Source organism: Ambystoma mexicanum, chromosome 3p (assembly GCF_040938575.1).
Source record: "Ambystoma mexicanum isolate Mex_15411 chromosome 3p, UKY_AmexF1_1, whole genome shotgun sequence".
Classification (NCBI taxonomy): Eukaryota; Metazoa; Chordata; class Amphibia; order Caudata; family Ambystomatidae; genus Ambystoma; species Ambystoma mexicanum.
In genome coordinates, this window is record NC_090925.1 from 798326325 (window position 1) to 798343543 (window position 17219).

A 17219-nucleotide genomic window follows, 5' to 3' on the forward strand; every position below is an offset into this window, starting at 1 on the left:
AATGAGCTATCCTCTGAACCATTGGGACACTCAACTGTATGAAAATGTATTTCAACTTTGGCTATTGCACATGATCAATATAATACCCAAAGGAAGATGAGAATGCTACAGTTGTGCCACACAAACTATGTATACCACAGTGAACATAACATTACAGGATGAAAAGATCTGAACAAAATGTACTTGTCAACAACAGACCGAAAATAGGTTTAGCCTTAGCAACACACCATTGAAAATCCTGATGTGGGATACTGTATTTAGTCGACTTAGGGAAACTGACTTTTCTTTTTTTTTTAATAACGCTCTTTCTTGGGGCCCAGGGCAAATGCCCCTGTTGCCCTCCCATAAAGACGTCTCTGGTCATACCAATGATATAAAGAGCACTATATAAATGCCAAATAACATAACCTAACATAACATGCCTTCAGATCACTCTTTTTCGTCTCAGTACCAGAGTGGTGTTTATAACAGGAAATCTGTACTACTCCTAGTTGCCTCTTCTTCATCTCAGTACTTAAGGGAAAACTATAGGGGTAGATGGGATGAGATTGGCAATAGCCCATAAAACATAAGGGAGGGGAGGGTAGATCAATATCAGGAAAGGGGGATACCACGTCTCACCTCCGGGTACCCTCTCTCCAATCCCCAAGTACCCTCCCCTCAGGGTATCCTGTCTCACTTGTCCACTCCCAGGGTTGGGATCCAAATGCGATGGCCCTTCCCTGGCCACCTCAACAGAAGATCCCTGGGGAGTAGATGTGCAAGTACCTTCAGGTTTCTCAAAATATGGAGCGTTTGACTTCTGCCACAAGTTAAGGGCCTACTGTCAAGTAGATGTCAACGTTTTAAGACAGGCTTGTAATGTTTTCAGGGACGGGATCATTCAAATGATTCATCATGTAACACCTATAAAGGGTGGGTTACACATGTCATTTGTTGATCCTTTTAAAAGTACCACGCTGGCTAGTTAAAGTTACATCATCACATCTTACAGGGTGAGTAAATACACTACCTAGATTTTACCCGTCTATACCTTGCTGTGAATAATGACAAAACCTACCCTGTAGGGTATCCCGAGATCATCTTCAACAATGTTGACGATATAGACCAGTATTTCGGTCTGATCAGGTGCAGGGTCTACCCACTCCGAGGTCTGTAGTTACCCATAACACCCTATAGATACGACGATAAGCTGTTGTTTCCGCTTTGCCATACATGCATCGAGACAGAACAGGCTGGTTGCGGGCACATGGGTGAAGAACGAAGGCTGAGAGGTAATTTGTGTGCAATCGAGCTCCTGGGGTGCATACACGAGATGTGGCATTTTAAATCCATCTCTCCCTCAAGCTCTTCTGTGGTCATATTCAGAGTTGTTTTTCTGAATGTGTATGTTTATTTTTCCTTTCGCATTAAATTGCTCATGGTATAGCCTTTATGTATATGGTATATGCCTTTTTTCCCTTTCTGCATTGAACTGTTTGTGCAAGTATAACCTTTTTCCTTTCTGTATTAAATGTCTTTTTTAATAAATTAAATAGGTTTTCAATTCACAAATAACCTTGTTCTTTATTATATTGCCCTATTTATTATATATAACACACACAGCTTGTTGATTTAAAAAAAGTTATTTTATTCAGACGTGTAACACTAGGCTGTGGTGGGGCCAACAACTCGATATGGGCTAGAGAAACAGTTTGTATGTTTTTCATCACACTGTGTAAGTTAAGACACAAAGTAGAACTATCACTCCAGCGTTGTTTGAAATGTTGGCTTTTTTATTTGAGCAGTTTATGCTACAAGCTCTTAACACCCTCCACACCTACCAACATCCCTTTGTCAGAATATATTTTCGACAGCTTCATGCCCGTACACGTTCACCCCAAAACTGCCAAACATAGAGAGACATAACCAGGTATTATATACAGTAGATGTTTATTAACATTTAAAATAGCACTTTTGATTCAGATTTTATTCACATTAAAATAGTTTGGGTTACCAGATGCTGCGCGATGACCCTTTCGGCTACAAATCGGCTACAAATTCTGCAGTATCAGCCATTACTTCATAGACAGACTGTTTTTCACTGCGTTGATAGGCAAACGTGCATAATAGAGAGAGGGCTGGCAGAAATTCAAAAAGCTCCCTGTCAAACAGCCACTGTCCTTTAACACATCGGAAACTTTGTTGCATGTTAGCTGCCTGGGGTCGCAATGAAGGGCCCACAGGTGACCTTAAATTGCCGAAACCCCGTTTGTGGTGCTTTTGCCAGTAGATTTCCATTAGCGGGTGGCTGCAGTTGGAAGGTATTTTTGCGATACAGAAAAGATTGTTACATTCACATCTGTATACCTGCAGTGGTGTTTCCAGATAACACAACATCCTTGGACATATAGTACTTAGATGCTCTTTAAGTAAACCCAGCAATAATTGTTGTACACATCCAATGGCGGGTTTTACATTAAATTGATCGCTTTCCATCAGGTGTTAATTTTTATTTCCAGCAAATAAGCGCAAATACATATGAAAACATCTACATTCTCAATCCTCGTAGGTCTGTTTACGGGACCCCATGCAAGTTGCTCTACCATATTCTTTGATATACGCTAGCCCCCATTTGCAAACTTTTTTCTCAATGATGCATCTAACACACATCAGACACCCCTGTCTAAACTGTTTCATTTTCAAAAGGTGGTTATATGCCAAATGTATAGCCCACAATGCTTTACATACACATCGTTCCACCCCGTTCCCAAGCCTTAGCTGTGTTAGCAGCTGTTTTGGTGGCATCATTTCGACAAGCTGTTTAGAGCTCTACATATGACATATTTTACATAGCAAACTATCTGTGTAAGATATTTCCAAACATGTGTGACCATCATGCTGGGATCATCAATTTTATGTCCTGAGCACCATCTGTGACAGTGTTGTTTTAAATATATTTTCCCTGGTATGGCGCTAAAACCCTGAATATCCAGGATATGAATCCAGGTCACAGACGTTGTGGCCCCATCATCTTTAACGCTGTGGGTCTCCATTCGCAAAACACATTCCATACATAGGCTCTTAACATGATCCCCTGGGTTTTCAATTAGGTTTGAAGAGCAAACACAATAAATATTGATAGTCACTGCTACAGCTTGGCTCTCTTCACCACCGTCCACTTTATCGGTTAGAGGCTGTAAACAAAACAGAAGCATGGTTTTAACTACGGCTAGCTCTTACGACCTACGAAATACAAATGCTTGCTTTAAAATATACGCACCAGATAACAGGCTGTCTGATATCCAGTCAACATGGGCCCTCATTTTTCCCAAGCCCCCAGTGGGGCGTGGTCACTCTCCGTCATCATAACCGCATTCTTCCGCAAAACCATAGACTCGTAACCACTGTCTTCAGAGATCACTTTGCCTGTGGATAGTCGCCCTGGATCAACACCCAGCAGCTGCTCCAGAACCATGTCGTCGTCATCCCAAGTAGCAATTTCCAGATTAGCAGTGGCATCGGCACATGGTCCTTAATGGTTTGAATGAAATCTCCATTGGGGAGCCAGAAGAGCGAAAGTGTTTCCCAGGCCTACCACAAAAGCTATAAAGCTGCGTTATGAGCACCTCCCCCATCACTGTCATAGCCATGGAACCACCCCATACCTATTTATAGTCAAACAATTAATATTAAAATTATTTCAAAATGATATCAGACATTCTTGGGATTCTTAACATTTTATATCACAATTTATATTAAGCATTCTTGGGCTTCTTATCCAATTTATATCAAACCTATTTGGGGTTCCATTAAATGTTTACCAACTTTATATAAGATGTATATAAAAACTATTCAGGGTCAATACATTTGAAATCAAAACTTCTGGGGGACACTCAAAATTATATACAATGTATATCAACTTTATATTAAATTGATATCAATGGGGTGGGACTAATAAAAAGGGGCAGGGCCAAGTCCTAAAATGGGGGAGTGTCACCTGTCAAAATTCAACATTGAAAGAAAGGGTCCCCCCTTGTACCACTGATGTATACTTTGCTTTGAAAGTTTCAAGCAATGTTGTTGAATGGCTCCAATATCTCCATCAATATGTTCTTTCTACAGGGAGTTCAAAATAACCAGAACTAGAGGGTTGCTGTTGCTGAACCAGTCACAAATGATAGTATCCGGTTCTTTAATGCGTTTCTTGCAGGATTCCTCCTACGTCTAAGTGCTGTTAGTTTTACCCAGTATAATGGAACTACCTTTTACAACCTCTGAAGGGTACAGGTCTGTGTTGGCCATGATGAGATTTGAACTTGCGACATGCATTGGCCTCATGTCAGAGGTGAGTGATTAACATGTGAGTAAACCCCCTCTGACCCCCCTGCAAGGCTTCCAGAAACAACAATGTAAATTCACCTGATCAAATAAAATCCCTCATGGAACTTTCTTGATAGTAGTGCAAGGGGTATACAAAACCCCATATGTGACCAGTTAAGTTCCAACAGAAACCCTATGGAAGAAGTGAACCAGAGGATATAGTAGGGCACCAGGCCTTTAGACCAAAAAAAAATAGACTGCAAGGGTCAGGCAGCTCAAATGGCCCCATGCCAGTTTCTACTAAATATGGTTGTGGCATATTAATGTCGAGCCTTTTGCCTGTGTATATGTATTCAGGTAATAAACAATGAAAAATCAGTTTATGCAATAAAATCACCACTGTGTGGTAGAAATTGGAAATATGCTGCAATACATTTAATGCCTAACTCATCCTGGTACCTAACTGCAAGTGGAAAGCTCTACTGGTGCCTGCCATATGCAGTTGTGTAGCTCCCAGGTTTAGAATAGACCTAACCAATGTAATGTTATGCTAGCTCTAACCAAGAAGTGCCCCATGTAGGCTGAACAATGTGCCCTGCTTCACCTGCTCCTCACCTCATACGTATGTCGGTTTTGCCACTCGCAAGCGAGATTGAGTGTACCACTTCGCTCTTGCTCTGCATGGCGCGACGGCTCCATTGTGTAGATTAGCAACATTGGGCGTCATGAGACTATTGCTGTATGTATGTATGTATGTTATGTTATTTTTTAAAGGACGTTAGAAAGGGTAATAAGGTTAACCCTCCACAGCAGCAACAAAAAAGGAATATGTATTCGTCCAGCATTCTCAATGTATAACACTTCCAGGACCCCTTCGCTACTATAAATCAAGTTAATGAGACAACCATAGGGCAGCACTGCTGCTAACGTCACTGTGTCTTCTCTTCATAAACACTCACGCTTTGTAAATCTGAAAGACAGCATGAAAGAGCATTGGGCATATCCGACTCTGAAGTGGGTCACAGATCCGTGCACATGAGGAGTGGGGAGAACTGGGAACGTGGCCAATGCACTGGTCCATCCGAGAATGTCACCACTACTCTTTTTACACATAGCATTCGTGTTGGGTGGCCCTGGGTGGCCATTTGCAGTATCGGAGGCTAAACCGAACACATCACCTCCTTTGCGATAGAAATAATTGCTCCTATTGGAAAGGTTCTGTTCCCCTGCAGGTGTTTATTTCTCCAGTGAGTGATGTGCTTGATATTGTGGTTAAACATCTACTGAAAGTGTTACATGTTTCCTTAAACAGAATGGATGTATCAGATCCTCCTTCCCTTTCCCGTGAGCCTTTAATTTTCTGACGCTCGTGTCCCCCTCCAGGCTGGGATTCCTGCGTGAGAAGATCAGAGACCACCCCTCACACCAGCACAGCAGATGAGGAAACCTGGGGGGAATGTGTACCTCTGTAGCATCAATACTGGGGAGAAATGTACTATCAATGCGACGACAATACTGGCGGGTAGAATAGGCAGCTTTATAACATTAATACTGGAGATAAATGTACCCGCAGTGAGGTAGTAACACTAGATGTTAAATGTGCACCGCTGTAACCTTAATACAGGGGGGTTAAATGTGCAGGCTGTATAATATGAATACCAGGGAGAACTTTGCAGTACACGTGTATACTATGAGGTATGCACAGGAGACATACCAGGGGACCTGCGCACCCCTGAGAGATTAATGCTGTATGGGAAACATGTGCCTCTGAAACCCCAATATTAGAGGGGAGAGGCGCACTTCTGTGAGACATTGATGGGATGAAATGTGCAACTCTGTGATATTAGTACTGGATGGGAAGAAGATGGCACCTGTGGGACATTTTCAAAAAAGTTACCATACCACATCCCCCCCACCCCTCTGCCCCCCGTCTCCCACCCGCCACAGGTCATGGCCAGTGCTGCGGGTGGTTGCACAGAGGTCACCTGCTCTGTTTCCGGGGTTGCGAAAAAGGTTATTTTGGATAGTCCTTGCACATTAAATTAAACATTTAAAGGACATTTTAAAGCATATTTTTGATGGAATAATATCAGAACGAGCAGTTGTTGTAATACAACATCAGCAGTTGTGAAAGGATGATGCTTTTTTGGGAAGTACAAGGTGCAGAGATGGCGTAACAGATGAGATTTTCGGTCGCAGAGTTCTACGTGAAATCTTCCCGATTCGTAGTTTTACAAGGACAATTATTTTCCATAAGTGCGTATATATATCACACAAGCATTATCTAAAGAACACCGATGTGATTGTGCCCAGAGTATAGGTCTTAAATTAGCTTCCTGTTGTTGTCCCCGTCGTCGCCTCCCACCTCTGAAACCCACTAGATCCCGCGTAGAATCTCGTCACACTGTGTCCAAAAAACACGGAATTGTGGCGACTTGTGTCAGAGCGAGTGGCAGAAAGGTCCCTGGACTGGAATCCTCTTTGCATTTGTGGCGTCGAGGGTCCAGCAAATGTGGATGTTTTTGCACAAACCCTACGAGGTGCTTCTTGACATAAAACATGATTCAAACAGCTATGGTGCCTTTCCGTAATGCAACCAGCGAGAGCGGCAGTTCCATATCAAGGGGGCAGTTGTAGGGGAGGAGGCTCGGCCACTCTGCGCCCATAAGTCGGGTGGGGACATCAAACGGAATGTCCAAACAGTGAGAATACACTGCCTGAGGCGAGAACGTTTCTTTTTTTGATTCACTGTGACGGCCTATATTGTTTTATGTGTAGTCCGGAATGTGTACGCCATTACAACGGGAAGACTACAAGTCCCAGAATGCAAACATAAAAGAAGGACAGTTAGACAATTTGAACGCTTGGTGTGTCTTGGATACGCATTTTTATTTGAAAGTGTTTTATATATATATAGATTTATATATAATTTGATGTACAGGGTACAAATTGCGACAATGATTATATGTTGTACGAGGTGAAACGGGCATACTGGCTGTGTGTATATTTTAAATGGTGTTTTACTTTTCATAGTGCTGGGGGCACATGAGTGTGGTGTGCACCAACTGAAATAGTAACAAGTATTATTTTGTTTACAATTGTGTGCCTTTCTTGTGCATGATATATTGAATCTGATCGAATGTCAGGAAATATTGTAGTTTATGAAACGTAACCTTTTGTTTTACATGTTCAGCACCTCTGGGACATTTCCCGCCGCAGCCCCCAGTACCAGGGGCGCCGACTTGTGGTTTTCCCGGGGGAGCCGGCGGCAAAATAAAAGCCCCATTTTAAGAATAGAATAGGGACTTTAATGAAGATAGCGTTTACCCGGTGTCCCGGTCTCTGCTTGGTCCCCCATGCCATTGTTATGGCAACACCTCCCAGTATGTGCGACCCAGAATGCACATGGGCCCGCCCCCATCCTCAGATAAACCCCCTATCAGACAGGGAACCCCACACTGCGGTGGATGCTGAATTAGTTGAACCCCTCTCTGCTGCTGGAAGTTTGGGTAGAGGACTGCTGGGCAGTGGACACGGCACGCCAGTGCTGATTTACATTGGGGACCCCTAGAAAGAGGAGAGTAGACGCCCATCATCTTGTGTCCTACAAGGAAAGCTGTTTTTGGGGCCACTTGCTCCAGACCCCGCAGCTCGCACCAGTTCTCGAGCAGGTAAGATCATATAGTCACCTTTCACTGTGCTTTATTCTAGGACACTCTGTGCAACATCCGGGCGAGATGCGCACTACGTTATGGTGCGGGGATTTCCATCTATACCGTAATATGCATTTTGACATAGTTGTGTCTTCGACAAACTGCTCGTTTAAAACCACGTTTTCTTGGTGAGTGACATGCTAGCCCTTAAAGCAATTTAAAAAGACGATGCATATAGAAAAACATGCCTTTCTCTGGGTAGTGCATAGAAAGGCCTCCTTTTAAGCGGATGGGAAGAATGTACATTTAACATGTTGCGTACTCCCCGAAATGGGGGCTGGAGAAAAACGACTTATTTACTTTCCGTTAAATAGCAAGTTTTCATATGATCTGTTTACGTCTTGCAAAACGAACGTGTCCAGATAGGACGCTTTGAAATTCTTAGACGTTGTATGCAAATATAGCATTGGCAGGAATCTTTGGAAAGGACGGTGAGGAATTGCTTCAGCCATCCAACGTCTTTCACCAGTCCCAACGCACGAACGACTTCAAAGTGACTTTGTTTATTTTCATATTGCACCGATTTAGAGCCGTTAGCTGGGGGCTTGCCCCCTCCCCCATGTTTCTTTCGCCTGTTTTCATGTCACCTGGAGCTGAGCAGTTATCCGTGTTCTGCATTTCACGTGGGTGAAACAATTTTCCTTTTTGTTTCAAAGTTGCGGCCAAAACATGTTATTCGTGAAAGAAGTGAACCCGTTCATATTTCCAGGCCCAATAGCGACACAGTCACTGACTGCTTAACGGAAACGGAAGTGACGAAACGCCAAACAACGAACCCTGGTTGTAAAATGGCGGTCTTCCTGCGTGTCGTACAGCCACGGCGTGAAGATCGAACCAATGCCTATGGCTTATACGGACACCTGCGCCTCGAACCTGTGCACACTCACCTGTTGGCAAAGAAATACCATAAGAGACAATGTATCGTGAAATTGATGACCGCACTTTGTGGTTTGGTTTGCATAGTGTTAGTAATTACACACGCAACTCCCGTACGTACAATTTGGTCCTGCAGCACATGCTTACTGTCAGCTCATCCAGGGCCCATGTCTTAGTAAAATATATCTTATGTTCTGTTAATGGCTGCATTGCCATCTAAATTGCTCTGTGCTAATGGAAGAAGCTATAGGTTACTATTGCAAATGCGAAAATATATATATATATCTCATGGTACAAAAATTCAAGTTGCAAGCTACTATCCTGCCATAGACAAGTCAGTACCAACCTCAATTCTATACATACACACACAACAACACCATTTCTTACTTATCAAGAGTCAAATATCACTAGCCAATGGCTAGTGGAGAGTATATATATATATATATATATATATATATATATATATATATATATTTTTGTTCTAAAGAAAAAACTTTAGTTGCAGGGATGCTAAAGTGAGAACTCAACACAGCAAAACCCCTGAAATTCAGCTAAAGCCACCTTAACTTCGTGCCCCCTGTTGCACAGCCTATGATCACAAGGATGACATCACTGGTGACATTAGCTCTCCCCTCAATTGCGGCCGGAGTAGAACTCCTGCACAGGGATATAGTTTTCCTCCGATTTATGAATGGTCCTTCAATCTCAGACTCTATGCACATTGCACTTTTCCAAATTTGGTTACGCATAGAAATGTACTTAAAGACCACTACCTATTAATCCAAAGCTTTAGAACAAAATCGTAGCGATAGGTGTGTGTGCAATGGGCTGTACCTCCGCATTTATTTATTTGAGGCTCTACCCAGAGATAGAAGCTCTTTTCATGTGGTTTCAAGGGTTTAGGGGAGAAGGTAGGTCTGTGCGCCTCCCTTCGTTGTCTAGGGTGGTGGTTCAGTATGTGTTAGCCAGCTGCAATGACCTAACTATGATTGACATTCCCTTGATCAATCAAATTTAAATGTACGTTTGGATTAATAGTTAGGCTTTAACTCTGCACCAAGGCCGAAGCATATTCAGTCAGTTGAAAGTATATAGAAGATATGTATTCCAGAATGTAATGAGCATTTTTGTCAACATTTTAAATAATGTCTTTATCAGCATTCAGTTACAGTTTTTGAGTAATCTGTGTTACTGTTTAAACCAACATTAACCAGTTGGTGGCACATGCTGCTGCTTCACTCTGCTGCAGGCTTTGTCAAGGCTACTTGACTTTACCCGTCAGCATTCGAAACACAAATTCTATGTTAGTATTTGACGATTCACAGTTAATTGTGAGTTAGTAGAGTTCACGTTAGTAGAGTTGGTGTAGAGTTGGTATAGTTGTGCAAAAGATTGTGACCATTATTATTCAGTCATCTGTTAAATGCAGTTCACATAGTTATACAGAGCATTAGCTTCATGCATTAGTATCCCAGTAGTACAGTTTTATTGTATACAGTTAATATTAATCACATATTAATCATGTCAGGTGAATACATTAGGGGCAGTGCCCCCTTGGTTGTTCCACCTGGATTATATGAACCCGAGATCCATAAATTGGTTCCTTTTGTTCAACGCTTGTCCAAACATCCAGCCTGAACAGCTGCATTGTTTCTGGTATCCGTTAATTTTGTCCTTGTATATGCGAAGTTCAGGGGGCAGTTGCCTCAATCAATCTATTCCATGTAGTTTCCTTTAGTAAATTGTTTCAATGAAGCAGGTTCTCCTGGTTAGGAGTATTAGGTTGTAGCTCCAGATCTCGGATGGCGGAGCTACAGCCTAATACTCCTAACCAGGAGAATCTCCTTCATTGAAACTCTTTTCATATGGGCCTCACGGCAGCTTGACCTTTAGAGTGCATTGCTTTCAAGGACTTACAGTAGCACGGTTGAACAAAAAATTAGGATGACATGTGTTTTCTTGGTGTGTTTATGTGATATTTAAAACTAAGAAAACACACAGCACCCAGGACTGAGGACTGTCTCCCGTTGGTGCATTAGCCAACCCTGCTTAGCTTCAAAGTGTGGAAGGATCCGGCCCCCTCAAGCCATGTTGCTCTAAGTGTTCTTGTAACTTGTGCTCATTTATTAGACAACAAGGCCTGAGGGGGGGGCCTGCCCCTTCCACACTGTGATGCTAAGCAGGGTCAGTCCCATTTACTGCATGGATGGGAGTTCCAGATGCCTATCTTGTCACTGGCCATGGCCAGTGGTTTTTCACCCCGACATCACTGTAGCTGTAAACAAAACAAAATGATGTATTTTTCCACTCCCCCCACCCCGCCCCTGTAACCGCGGCTATGAATTACAAATAGAATAAATGCTTCCCTGTCCTCCCTGACCCTCACCAAGTGGCCCCCAAATCTGTGCCTACTCCACCCACTCCCCTGATAGCCGCCTGCCCTGACCACCCACCCCATTAACACTTGCTGTTTCTGTGACGCAGTTTGCTATGAAGTGTTGGCTATTAGTGGCTATTCTGTCTGATATTCGAAGGTTACAGAAAAGCTTTGTGTTGGAAACTCAGTCCCTACACCTCCTCCAACTCCCAAATTTAACTTGGTGTCCTATTACACCCTCCCCCGCCCCGCCCTGCCACCATCATAAAGGCATTTCCCTGATTTTTCAACATAAAATGGCATTTTCCTGCTTTTTCAATTTTGCATAACTGAGGTTTATAGCCGTGGCTGTCTCTCACGTCGAGGGGGTGGGGAGATTGCTGCTGTTTCATTTATAAACGTCTGGTTTCTTGGCAAATATTTAAAAACGCTACTTGATGGAATAACCCCAAACTACAAAAAGGCCTCAAGTCAATTCTTCGTGCCCAAGTTGTTTCGCACCTGGTTATCCTCCGAATTTCAACCAAATCCGTCGCACAAGTGAAAAGTTACAAGCAATGCATTTTTTTATTTTTATTCAGTTATATATTTGTAATGTGCCAAAGGTCGCAAGCATCAGGGTGCGACATTGACACGTGGACTGAAGAATCACAGGATGGCAACAAAAGAAGAGGGACGACAGTAGCATCAGAGTATGCACTAGTATGGCATAGTTCGGTTTATAGACATAATTTCGAAATCAAAAATTTCGAAAGTCAAAAAGTCGAAAAAAAAATGTCGAAAAAAATAATGTCGAATTTATTTTTTATGACGTTTTTTTTTCGAAATGGGGGGGTTCCTCCCCCAACCCCCGTTTTTTCTTTTTTTTTTTGTTTTTACCTATTTTTTTTATATAAACTAGAGCCCAAAAAAAAATATCGAAAAAAAAAAATAATTCGACATTTTTTTTTTCGACATTTTTGACATTCGAAATTTTGTATTCGATATTATGACTGGACACCGCATAGTTCAGAGGTTATCTAAAGATAATGGTTTTGAGTTGTTTTCTGAATGTTTGAACATTGCTTTCAAGTTAAGATGACGAGGTAGCTCATTCCAGTTGGAAATGGCTTTGGTGGAGAATGCTCTGCCTAAGCCCATAGCTTTTATTCCAAAAGGGCCTGACTCAAGGAGTCCCTGTTTTTAGATCTTAGGCTACGGCTTGGCTCATACCATTTGAATTGTTGCTTGAGATTGGCTGGGGCTGCTCTGTATAAGCAACAATGGACCAGTGTCAAGGATTTGAAAGTGATACGCTCTTTCATTGCTAACTAATGGAGATCTTTTCTGTCACTTGTTATGTGTTCTCATCTGGACTTACCTGAGATGGATCGAACTGCATTGTTTTTTATTATTTGACATTGTTTGATACATTTACTACTGGCTCCCAAGAGCAGGGCATTTCCGTAGTCAAGACGTGAGAGAATGGTGGCTCCGGCTATTGTAGCGAAGAGGCCTAATGCGGCATAGAAGCCTTTGATAGTATTGTCAGTTCCGCTTGAATACGAAATTTGAGCCTCGGCTTCTAATGAGGATTGTAAGTAAATTCCGAGTTTCTTGACTTTGACACTTTGAAAGTGGAGTCCTTTAAAAGAAAGGAGGAGTAAGCTGGGCCTAGGTTGTTTAAGACTTTGGTTGATCCAAATGTCATAAGCTCGGCCTTGGAGCCATATAGACACATCCAGTGTGACTTCATCCAATTTTCAATGGAATTATAGATGGCTGAGTGTCTATTGTTGTCAAGTGCATGATCATCGCACAGTTCTAATATTAGTTGTGTGTCATCTGCGAAATTAGTAAAATAAATACCAAGTTGTGAGAGGAGGGAGCAGAGACAGCGGAGATAAAGATTGAAAAGCAGCGGCGAGAAGCTGGCTCCCTGTGGAACACCACAATCCGCAGGTCTGGATGTGGTTGAGTGTCCTCCCGAAGTGATTTTGGAGTTTTGGGATTCGTGTGGGAGTCTGACTCAATTTTACTATAGGATGGCAACCACCAGCCTATAGTGTGTGGGTGTGAGTGTATGCATGTGTATGTGTATGCATGTATATATAAAGGAGTCTGGGAGTCCCTCTACTGAGAACGAGCATAGGTCAAAAACCCTGTTCTAAGGATTATCTTCCACTCTGGAGGGTCTATAACCACGTTTTAGCTCACTGCACCCATCACAGAAGAGAAATATACATTTGCATATCAGTCTTTGTCCCACCCACAAGGGCAGTCCAGCACCGAAATGCTATGCAAATCTCCTCTGAGCAAGAGTACCATCAGCAACCCCAGACACGTTTATAGGTGCCAGGAGAATGTTTTTTTGGTTACTTAACTAAGTCACCTCACATTTTCTAAAACATTTCTATTTCAGAATTTGTAAGCTTGAGAGGAGTAAAATACGGCCATGAATTCCAAAGTTACAGAAACTGAACTTATCCTGCAGGATCAGGTTTTCCAGCTTTCAAAAAATTTGGTGGAGGTCGACCTACAAGACTACTTTGAGGTTCTGGAGAAGCTTGGTACTGGGACCTATAGTTCTGTGCTGAAGGCACAAAACAGGGCAACTGGTAAGGAACCTAAACGTCTACATAGTAATGGCTACAATAAGCATTTTGGTCTTCTCTTCTATATAGTGTGTTTGAGTGCCATATTGCATGCTCTCGATACTGGCCCAAAATGTTTGTTGGAACAGTGCCCTTGACCATCATTAAACTAAAGGGGAGTGCACACCTGTTTAAATCCATCCATCCCCCCACCTCCCGCTCTACCACACAGACAGTCTGGCTCAATTTCAGTGCTAATAGGTATTCTTGTGTCTTAGCTATATTTTCATTGTTAGGGAGTCCTTAAACCATCTCACCAACCTTTTTTGACCTCAACACGGTGGTCTACAGGGCGACAATTGCTTATGACCCTCTGAAAGAGGTGCATTACCACATTGCATTTGGTAATTAATGATATGGACAAAGAAGTGAGCTAGACAAAAACGTTACCCAACCGTCATACAGTGTACATTGCAATGATGTGTTTTGATTGTGTGTCGCACATAATGTACATTTTTCTTAATGAACCATTAACTCATGCATGCTCTTTCTATTTAGACCAGATGATGGCCCTGAAGCTTCTCAAGAAAAGCCGCACATCGTTGAGGAGCTTTCTGGTGGAGTACTGCACAGCCTCTCTCCTCTCTTCTCACCCGTGTATCATCGGCTGTTATGGAATTGCGTTTCAGACAATGGAGCACTATGTTTTTGCCCAAGAGTTGTCGCCTTTTGGTGACCTCTTTTCTCTGATTCAGGATCAGGTACACACAGGGTTTTACCTTAATCAACACATCTGCTTTTTTAACTATTTCAAATCATGAGATTTTTGAACTTTATAGTGAATAATCACCAGGTAATATGAGGGGTTCTGAGCATAATAACAAACTAGATGGATCTTGGATTTGACAAAATGGTGAGCACCCCTCTTCTGAGAACAAAAAAGGACAAATAACCTGTTCCGAAGGATGGTGCCAGTCAGTATGATTTATAACCACGTTGCAGCTGTATGGACCAGCGCTACTCTTCCCCATAACCGACAGACAATGAGAGCAATTCCCTTCTTCAAAAGGTTACCAATATCAACCTCATAAATGTGTTTCTGCTTTGTTGGGCATCATCAGTGATGTGGGGTTGAGATGCAGTTGTTCCATGGGCCCTGAGAGCAAGAAGTTCAGCCTGCTCTGCACATGGATCTTTCTCCTATTGCATGACACAGAGCTAAATGAAACGGAACTTTCCCAAGCTGGCACTTTAGGTTATTTGTCCATGTTCACTCTCAGCAGAGGGGCTCTCCCACTTTTTGCAAATGTTGAAAAACGTTGGGGTTTCACCCCAGGTTAGCACTTGTGACATGGAGGCCTTGCCCTCTGTGCCAAAGGAAACACTGAAATTGTATAGTTTCTAAGAATAGTTCAATTAAGTTATAATTGTAATCTCTAAAACAATTCTAAATATTTTGTGGGGAAAACAAGAACCCAAAATCTAGTATTTTTATCAAAGAGGTTGAAAGGACATGTTGCACTGCCGCCTGACAACATGTTATGGTGAGAACCTTTATTTAAAGGTTCAAAATTCATTATTTTATTTACCGCTGGTCGTAGTGTTTAGCAGTCCAGGTAGAGCATAGTGCATTTTTCGAGGTGGACATTCTAATTGATGGGTACATTTCCTTCTGTGAATCCTAAGACATTGTTTTATACTGCTTTGCAGATTGGAATTCCAGAGGAGAAAGTGAAGCGCTGTACTGTGCAGATATCCAGTGTCCTGGATTTCATGCAGAAGAAAGGATTTGTGCACTGTGATATTAAACCAGAGAACGTGCTCCTGCTCGACAGGGAATGTCACCACATCAAAGTGACAGACTTTGGGTTTACTCGCCTGAAGGGAACTGCCGTTTCTGCGCGATCTGGAACCATCCCGTATATGTCTCCTGAGGTTTACCAACCTGCTACAGACTGCCTGGAAGTGGACCCCAGTCTAGATGTGTGGGCTTTTGGTGTCCTCCTGTTCTTTGTGTTGACTGGCACCTTTCCATGGGAGATGGCAGCACTTGCAGACATTGATTACAAAGCATTTGTTGACTGGATGACCAGAGGCATGAGCCTAATTCCTTCCCGCTGGAAACGGTTTACCACAGAGGCTCTTACAATGTTTAGCAAGCTCCTGGCTCACAATCCCATCCAGAGGAGCCGTGCTGTTGAAATCCTACGTTTTATGGATCTTCCTTGGACAGTGGATCTGTTGGCCGATGGTATTGAGGAGATCAGCAGCTCAGAGGAAGAATACAGCACTGAGCCATCCGCTAGTGATTCCATGTCATCTTCCAGCGATGTGGGGAAGAATTGGGAGCACCAGCAGTGAATCTCCCACAACCTGCTCTCATTCCAAAAGTCATGAAGAAGCTTGGAGCAAGAGCGTCAGTTTGAGCATCTCGATTTCGTCATCCAGTGGGGAGTCCTATTTTTCCCCACTGCAAGGCACATATGTGTCAGAGTTTGAGATGATGATGGTACCAAGTGTATGGGGGGTGGACATCACCAGTCATAACCTACTCACAGAAAGCTCATCCCTGTCACTGGGAGCAGAAGTAGAGGTCTCCTGATGCAGTGTTCAAACTCACCCTGCAATGGACTGATGGTATGCACTGTGAAAACAGTGAGGCGAGCCGGCCTGTGTGATGACTAAAGGTGCAAGAAGCTGAGGTGGCTCCTAGACCTGTCCAGCATTATCTGTACGAGCAGATCAGCAGATGAAGCTGACGGGAGCCAGGAGTAAGGTAATGCACTCACCTCATTGGTGATTCCACAAGTTCATTTATTCTCCCAAGTAGCTAAAGCCAGTTCATGATACCACAATATAAGTACCATGGCTCACCTTTAACCACCTGCACAATAGGCCCAGACAAAGGCAGAATTTGGAGTTCAGCAGTAGTGAAGAAAATCCTGCCATCCTTCTAGAATCTCCTTTGGCCCTCCTCCTACCCCCAAGTTCCTCCTTCACCATCCTTTGAATGGTTCCTTCCAATCTTCTCCCTTGCTCTTGCTACTCATCTACCCAGTTCACTTCCTTATCTGCCTTTCTTCCTCCCACCTCCTCATTCAGCTCCACCACATTCTATGCTTTTCTTCTCCTTCTCCTCCACACCAACCGCCTGCTTTATTGAAATGATTTCTCTAATCTCCCCAGATGTTTAGTTCCAATCTCATTTCACTGGGGATTCTTTCTTCTGCCTACCTCTTCTTCCTCCGCCTTTCTTCATATCCCAACCTCATTTTACCAACAGATCTTACGCTTTTTATCTCCTCCTATTCTCCCTTCTCTCTTTTCCTACTCTGATGTGTCACATCCTCGCTGTCATGAGCCACCGATTCCGGCCCT

The 17219-nt window shown here is 42.9% G+C and overlaps 1 protein-coding gene across 1 annotated transcript; it reads left to right on the plus strand.

Moving 5' to 3' along the window:
• Positions 1 to 13702: 13702 nt before the first annotated feature.
• On the plus strand, positions 13703 to 16202 carry LOC138579971 (serine/threonine-protein kinase SBK1-like). The gene is made up of 3 exons (XM_069650197.1): positions 13703 to 13865; positions 14400 to 14602; positions 15552 to 16202. The coding sequence occupies exons 1-3, from the start codon at positions 13703 to 13705 to the stop codon at positions 16200 to 16202; spliced, it is 1017 nt and encodes a 338-aa protein (XP_069506298.1).
• The last annotated feature ends 1017 nt before the right edge of the window (positions 16203 to 17219 follow it).